The following is a 16,683-nucleotide window of genomic DNA, read 5'->3' as shown; positions in this document are numbered from 1 at the left end:
ATAAACATTCGTATTTACATTTAACCCGATTGCTAAGCATCGCCGGCAACAAAGGGTAATTGTATATCGATTTAAAAGGAACGAACGAGTAACATAAATATTTAGTGGATTCTGTTGTGAGATCTTGGTCACGAGTCCGGCTCGATATTACGAGGCAAGGGGTTAAACGATGAGCCAGCAGGTCGTCTTCCATCGACGAAAGGATCGAATCGAATCGAATCGAATCGAATTGAAGCAGGCGTCGCGTCAGCCGCAGACCACGGAGATTTTACGAGGGCCGATTTTCAATCGGGGTAGAGCCGTTTCATCGGTGGGAATCGTCCCGAGGAAAGACAGGAACGAGGAACGAGGAACAAGGAACGAGGCACGAGGAAGTTCGTTCGCTCGAGCGCCACGGAATCGAGGTCGCGTTGTACGCGAGCTGTAAAACGAATCGCTCGCTTCGAGGTGCGATCGCGACGACCGTGTCGCCGTCACGCGCGATCATTTAACAGTCGACAAGTCCGGTCGCGGGAAAATTATTCATCGATTTTAAAACAGCCGGCGAATTCGAACGGGAAAACGACACGGTGTACGGCGTATCGGACGTTTTCCACGTTTGTGAAACTTTCACCGAGCGAGCGTCCGTCACGTGCAAACAACGTTCCTCTATGCACACGTATGTATGTATGTATATTCCGACGCGATAACGACGATCGCTCGAACGTGCCCGGAATACCCGGCGTCCTCCCTGATGAACCAGCTCGATCTTTCTCCGAGAATAAAGGCCGTCGCCCGTCCAACAGCCCTTTCGCTTTGTCGCGTTTGATGAATCGTATCAGGCATAACAGCGACGAGGAGATAAAACGCTTCAAAGCCTACCGAATATTGCGTTATTCATTTCATTCTTAATCAGAGATTTCGGACTTTCACCACCCGGCTACGGTTCGCACTGTTAAGGGTCCGGGATAGTCACGTGACTTTTTCAGTGTCAGCAGATCGGTAACTGCTGTATAATTTCCACTCATAGCCTTCAGACACAGACTTAAGATCCGACTTGGTCTTGATCCGTCGGGTCTTAAGTCTGTGACTAAACTTGTCACATTTTATGCTCTGTGTTATCGATATTATGAATTCTGACGCCGGAAACGAGCTTCAAGTTTTTGGCTTTATTTCGCAGAGAATCATGACAAAATATAGCTCAATTTGTAGCTGGAGATGTTTTCTAGCGCGCGCTACTCTCAATTTCATCCAGAAAACTCATCCAAAGTGACTATTATCTACGTTTGATTATATTAACAATAACTTTTTTTTAACACGTTCACGCCGGCGCTGCCATTTGTGTTTCTCCCCGTGGGGCGGTGCTCGTATTCATGCTTTACTTATTTTCAATTAATATACGATAAATTGTCAACTATATGGCAATTTTTTCTAGTTACTAAACAAACTACATTTGATGGAACATTCAAGTGTGAGCCACCGGTGGTGCACGCGTGAGAGAGAGAGAGAGAGAGAGAGAGAGAGAGAGAGAGAACCTTTTTCCCCTCATCACTTGCCCAGGGCAAAAAATCGCTTCCCGTACGGGCATTCGCGTGCAACCATAAAATAAGTACATGTGTTCGGCTAATGGGGCAATATCTCTTAGGTTACCCGCTAACTGGGACATTGTACCTTTTCGTACAATCGTTAAAATAAATGCGCCTAACATGATTTAGAGATCGGACGGTCCCAACTTTCAGTAATTACTAGACTGCGGATCTTTATGCAAAATAAAAAATATTTGCATTGATTGCAAGACACAGAGGCGAAATAAACATTTCTTTATTACTTTAATTGTTTTATTAAGCTGAAACCAATACGCTGGTGGCTTTAAATCATTTTGACATATCCACTGTTATAAATTGTAATAACCCATTTTTGTCATAGATGCATAAAATCCACAGTCCAGTAATTACGTTGTATTAGCTTCCAAATAAAACAGAACTCGTTTAATTTTATGTTGGTTTCACACGTCAAATAAAGAAATACCGTACCGTTATTTCTTAACACTAGAACTGCCGAGCAATAAATGCGACTGACGTACATATATTGCTTTGTAACATATATAAAATAAAATAAAAATTATAAAATAAAAAGGTTCGTTAAAAAATTTCCGATGAAAACATTTTTACAATTTCAGTAATTGTAAAAGAAAAAATTAGGAACCAGTCATTTTGACTGGTCCGGTAGTTCTAGTGTTAAGCGTCCGGATACTGGGACGCTTACGTTGCGCGTCGCGTGCGACCGAAAATCGCGACGCGTGATCGTTCGCTCGGGACGCATATTGTTTGCCTGGGGAATAGACCAGCCAGGATCGGCGAGATCTGTCGATATCGGTACCGATATGCAGATACCGATGCGTCGCGATGCATGTTCGCCGGGAGTAGTTGGCGCGAAGTCAAGCCGGTACAATTTTAGCAGCCGCGGCGGCGTTTTCTCTTTTCATATGAAAATAGAGACGGGGCACGCGGACCCTCCGCCGTCAACAATGATCGTCGGGATCGGGGATGATGCTAATCGGCGGAGCGCGCGGCGAGCGTTGAAACTTTCGTGCCGGGGAATTCAGGCCGGAGACGGGGATCGCCGCGAACAGAGGGCCGTATCGCGAGCGAGCACCGTTTATGCATAATACATTTGTTTACTGGACTGTTTCGCGAGTCGCTGGTCGAAACACGCGATCGCGATCGCGATCGGAATCGCCGCGGGATCGCTCGCTCGCGTCACGCCAATTTTTTCCAAACGAAATCAAACACGCGAGAGATGGAGCATCGCGTGCAACGTAGACAGGGATTCTTTTTTCGTCGGTGCGATTCACGCTCGAGGAACAGCGAGAACGCGACGCTGGATACTCGCGACCGGACTCTCCGCGAGTATCGAACGCGTCGGCGAGCGTCCCGCTAATCTCGCCGGTAGGCTGAGTTATCGCGAGAAACCTCGGGAGAGTAAACGTTGGAAATCGGTGGGACGAATGTAGGAGGATCGCGCATCGTATCTCGTCGTGTCGCGGAAAGGTCCAAGGTTTCCGCTCGGAGCACCGCCGCGCCGAGGAGAAATTAAAAGTGGAACAGCCATGGGGTTTCGATCCAAGGAGAGAAGATATTTATATTCTCCGAGCCGCTTCGATCCCCATCGGCCGAATAATACTTGGAAGTCGGAGTGGTATTTCGTTTGTTGACAATCTCCGCTCGACTGTCCCCTCCGAGAGGTCATCGTAAATCTAAGGGTGCAGACACATTACTATCGCGTCGCGCGAAAACATGTAATTTCGCTCTGAGAATAGTTCTCGAATGCTTGTGGCCTCGTCGCGCGATCTTCCTCCGCGGAGCAACGATTAGACGGTTCTCAATCAGGGCAAAAAGCTGTCTCGCTTTCCACGCTATTATTCGTCGCCTCGTGCCGCGTGTGCGACGCTGAACCAGGCCTAAACGACCGATTCTCGCACCGTTTACATCGCTTTCACGTCGCCGAGCCCCGGCCCGCGTAAAAACGCGTAACTGCGTTTACAGCCGCGCCACGTGCTCGTCCTCTTAATGTCGAACCATTCGGAAATTGTTGATCCGCGATCCAGATGCTGGATCGATCCGTTCTTCCTCTCGACTCCTACGACGAACCCCGGACAACCTCGATTCTCCTCGAAACGTTCCCAGAAAGCAACGGAAGATTGCTTCGTGGGCGTGGCTTGGCTGCCCCAGGTGGGCGTGGTCTCGTTGCCCTCGAGCCAGGCCAGTGCCCCGGAGAGTTACCCGAGCCTCTGACATCTCTAAATCGGTTTCACCGAGAGATTTACTTTATTTTGGACCACTTTGGAAAAGTGACGAGAACATTGCGAGCAATCGAAGATTGGTCTCGATAGAGGTTGTAAAACTTCCTCGAACAATTGGGATTGTTCGGAAGAATGATTCCGGATTGAAATAAGCAGCGAGTTAGCCCGGCTTCGCTTTCCTCGGTTAACGATCTTTCGTGATCCGAGAATTTCATGCCGGTATCGACACGACGCTGCGCCGACTTCCTTGGCAACACCTCGTATTTCTGGCGGCAATCGAATTTTCGATTCCATCGACGAAATCGTGTTACGGGGACCGATCGATCGCGGGAGTGCCGAGCGCTGCATGCCGCGAGCACCGACGCGAATAAAATATCGCTCTCTCCTCGCTTACGATCCAATTTTCCGAAACACGAATAACCCGTTAACGAACCACTCTGCCATTTATCTCGATGGATCATCTTGGATTTTTCATCTTTCATTTTCCTTTCCGGCGATCCCAATTTTTCCGCCTCTCCGAACCGGTTCTTTTTAGAACGATACGAACAGTTTCGTTAAATTTTAGAAACTCGGTGGCCAAACACGACGAATCTCGTCGGAGGGTTAAAGCGCGAACTTAGGGTAACGGATCCAATTACTGTGGGGGTACCGATTACTGTGTTTATACTAATTATACATATTTTTAAAGCACAATGAATATTAAAAAAGAGATATTAAATTTTTCTCATTAATATCAATAATATAGAGTCGGGGACAATATTAAATGGACACTCTTAAAAATCGCATAACTTTGTTAAGATTGATGCAAATGACTTGAATTTGTTTCAGGCGTTAGACCGACTAGTTTGCTAGACAATGAGTAAACAAAAATTTCTTTAGATTGCAATTGGTTGCACTGGTTAAGTGTCCACTTAATATCGTCCCCTGTAGTATATGACCGTATATGTCATGTATTTCTTTTTAATATTCATTATGCTTTAGAAACATGTATAATTAATATAGGCACAGTAATTGGTATCGCCACAGTAATTGGATCCCCTACTCTGTCTATAGAAATTCGTTCGGTATATCCGCGAATACAAGAACAGAGGGACGAGGATAGAGACAGAGGCGGGGACGGTGGAAAAGGCGGGAAAACGACCTTGCGCGTGCAATAGTTGCGACTGCGGAGTGACCTAGTCCGAGCTGACCATTCACCGATCCGATTACCTCTATAGTCGAGCGGGCATGAAACCGCTCGCCGATGCAAATTCGTCCAACTTTTCCAAAGACGGTGCTTCGCGAGCGGCAAGTATCGCTTCGCCTCGTCCGAAGTTCCACGAGTTTCAAATCGGCAATCCTCGCAATTCGAAATTTCGGCAAGGATTCGCAGTCCCAGCACGAGTCAACGATTACAAAGTGTCGAGCTCGAGAACGCAGACGGTCGTTGGTCAGGTAACGGGTAACGGTAACAGGTGCAACGACCAAAAATTCGAGTCCTCATCAATCCGATCCGATCCTATCCGATCCGATCCGATCCGAGGCGAGGTTACAATGGGAACTGTCTAGCGTTTCGTTTCACGGAGATAGAAATACTGTACGCTGGTACATCTGAGAGCGCTACTCACTTTACACGCTGGTTTCTCAGGTGCTCGCACCATGTGCACGCGTGTATCATCGTGCGATCCAGTTCTCGGCTGAAATCGAGGCTTACCTGTAACAGAGAAACAGAGTCCCAGATCAATCGAAACGTTCGCGTCTCCGTCGTGACAATTCGTTTCCGAACGAAGAAACGATTCGCGAATAATCGAACCTTCCCCCCTCCCCCGGACTCTCGTTTGTCGATGTCAATTTAAACTGGTTTCGAGCAGGATAGCAATTAGCGAATCTGGACGACTCATGCCGATCTAGATCTAGATCGACGCGAAGCGCGTTACGTCGCGTCGATAACGAGACGTTCCATCGCGGTACGATGATTAATAGGCGATAAACATCTACGGAATCGAGAAAACCGACGAGATAAGACGAGTGTTCGCCGAAGAGAGCCGGCGTTTCTTTTTACCTGTAGCTGCGTTTCCCGCGGAACACGTTCAGGAAGCACATGACAGCGAGGGAACAACGCGGAAACGGCCGATCGCGATTCAACGGAAACGCGGGACGCGAAATGGCCGGCGGAAAGCCGCGTAACCAACAGATGCAAAAGGAGAGAGAGAGAGAGAGAGAGAGAGAGAGAGAGAGAGAGAGAGAAGCACAAGGCGATAGAAAGCGCGGGAGAGCGGAAAAAACGACGCGGGAGCGACGATCGCGATTCAGCCACCGATTCTGACCCGAACAAAGCGTCTCTCCTCTCCCGAAAAAACAAATCAAAAGGAAATGTTACGGTCCGTTATCTTATCGGCTCTATCAGCGATATGTATTTGTTCTCGCCAGTCGAGCTCTCTCTCTCTCTCTGTCTCTCTCTCTCTCGCGCGCGCGCGCTGTCACTCCGTTCCAGAGAAGTTCTCCAGTTCCGCGTTCGACCGGAACGTTTATCGCATCTTTCCGCGAATCGGGAAGCGACTCGAAGGTAATTAACGCGTTGCCTACCGGAGCCACGACCCTGAAAGATTCCACAAGACCGAATTAATTCGATCGATGCTATCGGAATCGATAAATTCTATAATACAAATCCCAATGGAATTCCACTTACTCGAACATATCGCGGGAAAAACGAGTTTTCAACACTGAACCTGTCCAGCGATCGATTCCAAATTTTCTGCAATTACCGAAATTAAGAATCGTCTTCTAGCGCATTCTATAATAAAGCTTGCACGAAATCTGAATAAATTCAATCGGGTCGATTCAGTCAAGCTTAACGCCCGGTAGGTTTAGTATTAAACCAAAAGGATTTTGATCAGCGGATCGTTGTACTTCGATATACGAGCGTACTCGCGATAGCTTCTTCATCAAACTATAATTAAATGCCTGCGCGCGCGTGCCAATGGCGAAGTATTTCGAATAATTTAATCGTTCTAACATTGCGTTTGTATGTCTCGTTTACTTTTAATTCGCAGAACGATTTGGCTATTCGGTTTCTTTCTTCGTTTCGTAAACTGACCGTACGCAAAAGATGGACTTCCCTTGAATTGTCCTCTGCTTCGACCGGGCAGCAGTACAACACGAGTCGCAGCAGGCTTTCGAGCATAATTTCGAATCGATCGGCGAACGATCGACGACTAATAAAATCGTTCTGTATCGGTTTCACGCCTTTTTCCAGTGCCGTTTGCTTTTCATCTATCTCGAGTGAACACGACTATCGATTTCATAATGCTGCGGCATCATCGGCTCTTATCCGATCGTTTTGTCCCGTTATCGAGTGACGACGCGTACGAGTACCGTCGTCCTGTTTTCTTTTTTCTTTCCTTTTCTCTTTCATTCGCGTCACCCACCGTCCAAGGTTGACGCAACGCAAGCCACGGCGAACGACGACAGGCCCGGACTAGATCGAACTTTGTTGATCAACGAAACGCCCCCGCTTATCAGAACCGCTTATCTAGCCGCTGACGCGCGATCCAGAAACGTTCGGTACATATTTTATTATCATCGTCACCGATAAACGCCAAACACACGCAATTACGCCCACAATTCATCCCAGCACCGGCAACAGGCAGGCGACACCGTCAAATATTTGTTTTCGACAAACAACGCCCGGTTGCAAACAATATTTGCGAGACTTGCAGTCCGGAAGGGTCGTTCGACCATTCCAATCTCGCGGCAAAGAGTCTCTTCACTAATTATCAGACCGCGGGCATTTGTGCAAAATGAAAATCAGGATAAGTAATATGAAACAAGAATATAAATCATGTCATGCGAATTCTACAAATAAACCTTAACAAATGCAGATGGGCACAGTTTTTACTAACTCAATTTGTAAATGAAACCAAAATTGATATTGCACGTATACGAGAATATTATAATGAAGAAAATTACTGGATTACTTCAAAGGATAATCCCTCTGCCGTCTGGATAGTTAATCAGAATGTCGAATAATAAAATTTATTGCGCAAAATGAAAATGATCCAAGCTAATTGTGATAACCAGGGACCATTTTCAGGATCAGGATAAGAAATATGAAACAAGAATATAAATCATATCATGCGAATTCTACAAATAAACCTTAACAAATGCGGATTGGCACAATTTTTACTAACTCAATTTGTAAATGAAAGCAAAATTGATATACGAGAATATTATAATGAAGAAAATTACTGGATTACTTCAAAAGAAAATCTCTCTGCCGTCTGGATAGTTAATCAGAATGTCGAATAATAAAATTTATTGCGCAAAATGAAAATGATCCAAGCTAATTGTGAAAACCAGGGACCGAGTAGAAATTCCTCGTTTAATAACTGCTAGGAACAATTCATCAACGTTCTTAAATTGTTTTAAACTTTTACTCATTCTTGCCATAAACGCATAAAATCCGCTGTCCATTTATTACAACTAGAATGCGTCATCGGTGAGCGAATAAACGCTACAAAAGCTCTAACCTCTTATCTTAAAAGCCCGAGAACACTCGAGTACTATACACACTTTTACAAAATAATTGTGAAGTTAAGAGGTTAAACGGTTCCATGCCTCCTAGTAGCACATTGTTTACGGGACAATTCGCGCGCGACCTTGAGCCTAGCGCGGCCTCATTTTAGCCGCCGCGTAAGAAATTAGACCTTCTTAGAAATCGCTATAACTTTAAAATAACGAAAGTAGTACGTCAATATAACAAGTATGCGTGTTCGTGGAACTGTCACAAAAACGATGGAAACATAATCCGTCGTTAAAAAAAAACCCGTATAAATACGGGACCCGACTTCCACCAGCAGACAATGAAAAACGGACTTTTACGTGTTCCACAAACCACCACCAGTCTAAAAAAAAAAAAACGGATTTATCCGTGTCAACAATGTGCTAAACAACATCTGGTACTACCACTACGACGACGATAAAAGAAAGCGAGCAAATGCAGAGGAGTAATAAGAGCGACAAATGACACATGTTATGAATTAATAGGAGAACAAACCAGCAAGGAAAACTCGGCGAAACTGTGGGAGGGAACAGAAACGAATGGCGGTCATGATAACTCGGTGCGTTCGACGGGCGACACGTTGCGTAGCCGCCGTTCATGGAAATTATATGTTGCGCCCCCGCGAACGAGGGGGTGTACGGGACCCCTCGTCGATCGATATACCGTCGCACCATGGCGTGGGGTCCCATGCTTCGATTTCTTTCCCATGAACCGTCGGGTTCCAAGTCCGTGATATTATTATTTCCACCGAGTCCGTTCATTTTTCTCGAAATAAATTGTTCGAGTAAAAAGCTCGCTAGCTCGGTGGAGGGGGTTTTCGTAGACGCTCGCCGGGTAGATCGATCCATCGAGGATGACACAGAAAACAGTCCAACGGTTTCTCGCTAATTAATTTTCGGAAGCATCGGGAATAAATTGCCAGCGCGTCAAACGCCAGGACAAACGGCCAGACGCGGCAGAGAGGGGAAGAAGGAGAAAGTAATAAAAAAAGAAAGAGGGAGGTATGTAGCGCTCGGGTTCGTAATTTGTTTCTGTTTCGCGTTTAGGGGTTCCAGGGAGCAATTAAAGACACCCCGACCCTTCCCGTGGCACTTATTTCCCGCTGCCATTTGGCAAACGTGGCGGAATAACGCATGGCCGGCGATATAAAATGCACGGATCGCGGAGGGTGCAACCGGGAACCAACGGAGGACGAACGGAGAACGATTCGAGAGGGGACGGAATCACAGGCGGATGGGGTCGAAAAAGGAGCAGCCGAAAATCAATACATAGTACCATTCCTGGAACTTTTCCACGTGCTCTCGCCACACTGACGCACGGTGGTCTAAAACGCGGAGTTTAGTGACATTTTGCCAAAAAATCGACTGTCTCGTATTGACTTGTGCTGAATGCTTATTGCTTTCTAAATATCCATCAACCTTGAAAATGAAAAAATTAATAAAATTTCATAAATACCATTAATGTAATAAACGGTTAAAGTTGGAAGTTTTGAATGCCCTGACGATCCTTTTTAATATTTTCCTTCCAATTTTTTTTTTTTTAAATGGAATGTTTATCTTTAAGCTGGAAATTACCATTGGCGATTAAAAATTACTATTCATAATGTGTTAAGCATGTTATGCCAAATGCAATGTAGAAAATTTTCAAAATTCTTAAGACTTCGCAAGGGATATCTTCTGTATCATACGAGATCATAGAATTTTACAAAATGGAGTATTTTCAGCATACTTTCTTCTACACAATCATGTAAGAATTATTTCCCATTCTCGTCCCATATCACAAGTTATTATTGTTTAAAGTCGCCCGCGTCAGTGCGGCTATGCGCATAGGTTCTCGGATACCTCGGTATACTATGTCCATTAGTTCAATATATCTTCTAAAACAGAAGAGATAATGGAATTTTACAAATGGAATATGTTCAGCGCACTTTCTTCTATATAATCGTGCAAGAATTATTTCCAATCTCGTCGAATATCACCAATATCACTTTGATGACCAAAAACACTTTAGGCACTAAACCAAATTTCATTCAAAGAGCGATTTTTCAAAAATATAGAGGAATAATATATTTACTAATCTGAATGTGTTTTTAGAAGTCGTTAAATTTGGAAATAGACTTAAAAAAAGCTATTAAATAAACCAAAAGTATGGTACATTATGCACCATTAAAAAAGATTAGTTGTGAATATTCTACACCCCAAATATCACTTCGACATCTTTAATAGTTCAGAATTTATACCAAAATGTCACTAAATTTCGCGTTTCGGATCACTGTGTGTCGTCTCTCTCCGCGAATTTATCTCGTGAACCTGTAATGTATAGCTAAATCACTCTCGCACGAGAGTCCGAAACTGCACGGTACATGCGAGCCACTCGTTTGCACGAATCGCGTAACCAAAATTAGAGGATATCGATGAATCAGCGGTGCACGGCCGGCTTGAAAAGTTCGAGTATCGGGGATACCGATTTTGAACGGAAAATGGAAAGGCATCGATCGAACGGTTCGGCAATGAAATGCTACGAAACTGGGATAGCGGTTAATCGTTTTGGCCTGCGAATGACTCGCATATCCAACAACGCTGCGAGTAGGCAGACCGCGTTGCACGGGATTACACAAGCTGGGAATCAGGACTAAAAAATTCAAGCTAGCGTCGAGTGGAGGTAGAGCCGATACGCGTCCTCCGCGAGAAGATGACACAGAGAAACTTGTAGTTATCTACGCCCCAATACCAGACATCCCTACTTCGCGTTACAAGTGTTTCGCAGTAGCGCGACTCGTTCGAATACAAACAAACCTATCGAGTGTGATTGGAATAGAACGACGACTACAATCGCCAGATGAGGGGAGGGAGCACGACTTGAGGGGGAAAAGTTACCCCCACTCTGCCAGTACCGGGTTAGTCACGTGACACTGTGACACAGACACGAGCTTAGACCGTATATACTTATACATCCGGCACAGGTATGGTATGTGTATAGGAAAGCCGAGAATCCGGTGAAGCAAAGATCGTTGAGTTTGTGACGTCAAAAGATAATTTCAAAATGGCTGACACGGCAGGCCGACGCCAATACCACGCAGCCACGCCGTTAAGGATTGTCAATCGCAAGAAATAGAAACTAAATACAATGTTATTTCTTCCCTTAATGATTTTAATAGAGGAGACATCATATATTGATCTTCTGTTTTTTAAATTTTTCGACAATTTTGAATTTCATGGTACTCAATTTTGCTATACATGCATAAAGATCCGCGGCCTGATAATAACTAGTCACAAGCGAGGTAGATGTAAGTTATGAAAAAACAGCAGTACCCCCTTAAAATGTCGTAAATGTGATCAATTTATATGTAAAAAACATTCTGTAACATGCATAATATGCGGAAGGTCGTGTAATGTAAATAATATAATATTAATCTACATAATATGCGACCTAATAAGTTGTTAATCATCAGAATCAAATATCGATTCCTAAGATAGTTAATACATAATACAATTATTACTTCATACTTCATTGTAATAGCTTAATAAAAACAAAAAAAAAATTCTTTGAAATTATTCTGTCCATTCTTTCCATGTACACACACCCCCTGCCCCACCCATAATCCAAGCGTAGGCACTGTCCTTATGGTACGTGGGCGAATGAGCATAGCTTATACATCTTCCTAAGCTGTGACGTCACAAGTTCAGTTATCTTCGCTTCAAGCAAAAGTATCTGTGCCTTGTCTATAGGTTTATATGGTCCAAGGACACTGGAGAGACGGAACGTGTCACGTGACCGGCGTGACGTGGCGGAAGCGTGGCAGAAGGGGAAATTAGAGTGGGGGAACAAGTCTTGATCTGGCGACTATGGTCACGACGCGACGTCCCACTGTCCTTCCAGAGCCCTACGTCCCTACGACGCTAGTAGGTATGCCCGTCTCTCGAAATTTCTGCCATCTTCTCGTGGGCGAAGAATAGAAGGATGGAAAACGGTCGTAGAGTTCGAAGACGAAGCGTTGTTGAAGTTGAAGAATGTGGAACACTGCCGCGAGTGAATGAGCCCACGCGCGCGTCCACGATAGCCAACGTATTGACATTGGCCCTTTTCCACCGGGATCCGATTGTTTTATTATGCAGCGACGGAACTCGGTTTCGAGGATTGGCACAGTTTCAACCGTTCTAGGCATGAGACGCTTCCATTTTCCTCCAGCACGATCTTCTCTCTCGTCCCGCGAATAAAATGAGCAGGGAAGTTTTACTTCTGGCTTTCGTGGCGAACTGCTCTCTTCCTCGTTAGCGGCGCAGGATTCGGAAGACACGGTGCGACGCTATCGAACGGTGGCCGCCTGTTCCCTGTTAATTGACGACTCGATGACCTCGCGTCACTGGAATCGCACGAGAATACGAGGTGGTGGGGGTAAACACGCGACGCTAACGAGGGAAACCTCTCTCCAGCTATTGCTCCGCAACAGAGAATCGCAATTGGAAAGAGTCAAAAGCGATTATACACCTACCGATCTCGTACTGGCTTCTATCGCGTTCTAGTTCAACCTATAGCCTAATTGCTTGACTCAATCGACATCTACCGATTTCCCTCATTTCATCATTCGACTCCGGATCTCCGTGGAAAATAAAAATTGAAGCAGATCACAATTTCTTTTCTCCTTTGACGAGAGCTTCATAAACTGAAGATAACACATCCACACGTCCTTGGGCCGTTTTGATTTCTTTACCGTTCTAAATTCCGCCGACTGGTTTCTGCCATAAGTACATAACATCCGCAGTTTATTTATCATCGATTAGGGCGATTAGAGCCGCAATGGAAACGTGTTATAGCGTATTTTGGTGGAGAATGAACGGTTGTCCGAGCATCGTTCGCGAGCGAGAATCGATCGTGGCACCGAGCAGGTGTAGCAATGGTTCCAGTTATCGTATTAGAAATGTGGGGAGAGAGAGAGAGAGAGAGAGAGAGAGAGAGAAGGTAGAAGATAGAATGTCGATCGAAGAAGTCGACGTGCCCGTTCGGGCTTCAGTGGGTGATACGTTCAACCCACGTAGACTCGCCTTGTTTGGTCATTCCAAAGCCGCAAACCTCCGCGGCAGCAACAACGCTGGCAGCGCTGGCAGCATTGGCAGCGCTAACAGCGCTCCAGCACCACACGCGTGTTCCCTAAGCTCGCGTGTGGTAACGCTGCTGGTCGTTCGCGTCTGTCTCGCCCATGTATCGGTTGAAACTGGCAGCCGCGCGAGCCTCTGTTCCCCGTTATGTTGCGCCGCGAGACGAGAAACATATACCCCGAGAACCGAGGCCCGACCATCTGCGGCTTTACCGGCACAATCTCGCTGTTATTATTACACTTTAATGCAGGGGAGTGCGCGCGTACATCCACACGCACCTTCTAGACCACGAGCTGGGAGACGGGACGGAAATATCGAAGCTGCTCTCGAAACGATCCTTTGCTTAATCAAACTTTTGGTTAATGCGGCAAACTTCGTTCCACGCGTGTCTCTGCCGCGAAGTCCTACCGAGCAGTAAAAGTGGCACGCGTTGCCTCGTAAAAACGACGCGATTGAATTTATTTAGATCCCGTGCGGACTTTGTCGGGATATACAGAGTGTTTCACGTAACTCGAGCATCTAAAATATATCGCTTGTTTTTCGCGATAGAAGGAAATTTCGGAGGAAAACATTAGTTGGTTTCTGAGGGATAAATATTATGATAGGCAAACTTTGTTCCAGGTTATATTTTTTGAGATTCCAAGAGATATTTTTATTAGCGCTATATGATAGCCGAGGTCAAGACGAATCCAACGACCTGTAATGTTATGACCTTCACGAACCCTGAGTTTGTTATCACCAATAATTCCACACCATACATTTACACTCCATGGAGGCTGGTGTTCAACTTGTCGAAGTCATTTCGGGTTTTCAGTGCACCAATACTGCGTATTATGTGTATTCAGTTGTCCATGGTTAGAAAGAGTTACTGTTAGCCTCGCCATAAACTAAAATCATTTCTATCTTTTCTGCATCACTGTACACCATCGTTTCAGAGAAGTAACGTTATCTTTCACAATCGAATAAATCCCGATGAATTTCTGAAACGTACCGATTAGAGTCGCCGAAACGAAAAGAATTTGTTTCGGTGTTTACAATTTTTTGTGAGCGTGTTCACAGTCATTAATCAAGGTTCAAGAACATTTCTTGAAACCCTGGGGGGATCATGTCATCGGTATTTCACTATTTACATCAAATGTCCTACTTTTATGAATTTCTCGTACTCAAGGTCACCCGAAGGTCATAATATTACAGATCGTTGGATTCGTCTTGACCTCGGCTATCATATAGCGATAATAAAAATACATCGTTCCATTTAAATAAAACCTCCTTGAACCTTGAACAAATTTTTTTGCCTGTCATAATATCTGCCCTCCTGAACCAACTAATGTTTTCCTCTACCATAAAAAACATTCTACACTTGAAGAAAGAAATATGTATGATGCAACAGTTGCTAAATAAAAATTCTAGAAACGGTTTACCGTTAATATTTGGGACCGATCGTGGATCTAATGCACCCTACGTCATAGCTACGTCACCAGTGCTCGTTTACGGTGTTACTGGTACCTATGTCGTATATACCGGGTGGTAACAGGGGTTGACGAGTCGAACGGTCTTTATGTACTTCGTTTGTTGTTTGGATCTATGAGTAATACCGTCTAACCCGAACACCTAATGCAACGTCATTCGAGTTAAGGAGCGAGTCGACTTTGAAGCGCGAAATTTGCTTCGATTTTGTTTTTTTTTTCTCATCTCGCTCGAGAGAGCGTGGACTTCGAGTTTCCTAAACGTCTGTCGAGATCGCCGCTGGTTCACCCCAGTGGTCTGGCCGGTCTGCAGGGAGTATGCAAAATGCACGTTCGGCCCTTGAATTATTTATCGACCTTGAAGGAGAGAGAGAATTCCTTTTTAACGAGGGGTGCATGCTCCGCGTAACCTGAAATCACACGTGCGACTACTATTGATTGCACGAGCATGTGCAGAGGAACCGGCGGCGGACGAAGAGCGCAGAGGGCGGCGAACCAGAGAGAACTAGAGAGAACCAGAGAGAGAGAGAGCGAGGGGGTTGCGTGTGTTCGTATTGTCGGGCCTGGTCGACCAACCCCCTCCAACCCTGGCCGAACTTGTTTCCACGAAAATAGCAGGCCACGAAAATAGTCACGCGGGAAAACGTTGCCCCCTCCCTCCCCTCCGCGCCACCCTTCCAAGCCACCGTGGAACCCTCGCATTCAGCCTTCCCCAGAGACTTCCAACCACCCCTGTGCGATTCGCGAGACCTCGAGAGTCCTCGGAGACCTCCTCTCTCCTGCCATCTTTTCTTCTCTTAGTCCCTATTCCCTATTCCCCTTTCCTCCCCGAGGAAAGCCCGAACACGAGATTTCGCGGAAAAATCGTTTTCACGATTTCGAAGGAAAACAGTCGATCGCTCGATCGCTCGCGATCGCACGCTCGCCTAACGCTTTGCGCGCTCTCCGCGAGATCGCTCCACCTTTCGCGAAACGAACCGGCGTGGCACCGAGAAATTCGAAACGCGCGCGTGCTGCTCGCGAGAATCGGCTTTGCCGATTCCATCGTTTTCCGTTGAACGCCTCCTTGCTCGTTCCTCGTTCGGAACCTAGCCAATTGCGAGAAACCTCACAGCGTTCGAATGGCCGGCTTGCTGGGAACGTTTCCGGAGATTTTGCGTTCGAAAAAGTTGCTTCGTTTCGTTTATGCGAATAGCGATTTTCGAAGATCGAACCTCTGTAACGCTAAACCTACCGGTCAAACAACCGGTCTAAATTTTTTCAGTTTCCGATTATATCGATATTATACAGATGCCTCCGTTGAAAACAATGTTATACCAGAATAAATTGAATCGTGTCACCTTTTAAATTATACAGATGCCTCCGTTGGAAATAATTATGCGGTAAAATAAATTGAACCGTGTCACGTTCATCAAGCAACACTTTTAGCGGTTGATAGATTTAGCGTTAACTTTCGACGCGAAGCGTAGCGGAGCAGAGCGACGTGCCGGCTCGGAAAAATTGGACCGCGCCTCTTTATTATTCGCAGAAAAAGCCTCGACAATGGCCAATCAATGGGAGACAGGAAGCAGGAAATGAAGTCGACGATTGCCGCGTCCTATAAGCGACCAGTGAAAAGGAGTCGTACGAACGAACCGATATCGAACAGAGCCGATCGACCACGAAAACCAGCTTCGTACTAGGTTCCGTGGATATCATCCGCATGCAGGAAATCGTTTCTCTATCTAAACCGATGCTGGCTTTAATCTCTCGATCGAAGGCTGGCAAATTTCTCCTCTCGTGAACACCCGCTAACCATTT

General features: G+C 45.6%; 1 protein-coding gene across 2 annotated transcripts in view; it reads right to left on the bottom strand.

Moving 5' to 3' along the window:
• The window catches only part of Siz (Brefeldin-resistant Arf-GEF family protein schizo), an 81,031-nt gene that overhangs the window by 43,314 nt on the left and 21,034 nt on the right, over nt 1-16,683 (bottom strand). The window contains exon 2 of one of the 2 annotated variants that reach the window (XM_076788288.1): nt 5,389-5,474. The exons of the other annotated variant lie outside the window; for it this stretch is intronic. Coding sequence (XP_076644403.1) covers nt 5,389-5,438 — 50 coding nt within the window. The 5' untranslated portion in view covers nt 5,439-5,474. The remainder of the gene's footprint in view (nt 1-5,388; nt 5,475-16,683) is intronic. 2 annotated transcript variants of the gene reach the window in all.

This window comes from Halictus rubicundus, chromosome 5, assembly GCF_050948215.1.
Source record: "Halictus rubicundus isolate RS-2024b chromosome 5, iyHalRubi1_principal, whole genome shotgun sequence".
Taxonomy (NCBI): Eukaryota; Metazoa; Arthropoda; class Insecta; order Hymenoptera; family Halictidae; genus Halictus; species Halictus rubicundus.
This window is presented reverse-complemented; position numbering and strand designations above follow the sequence as displayed.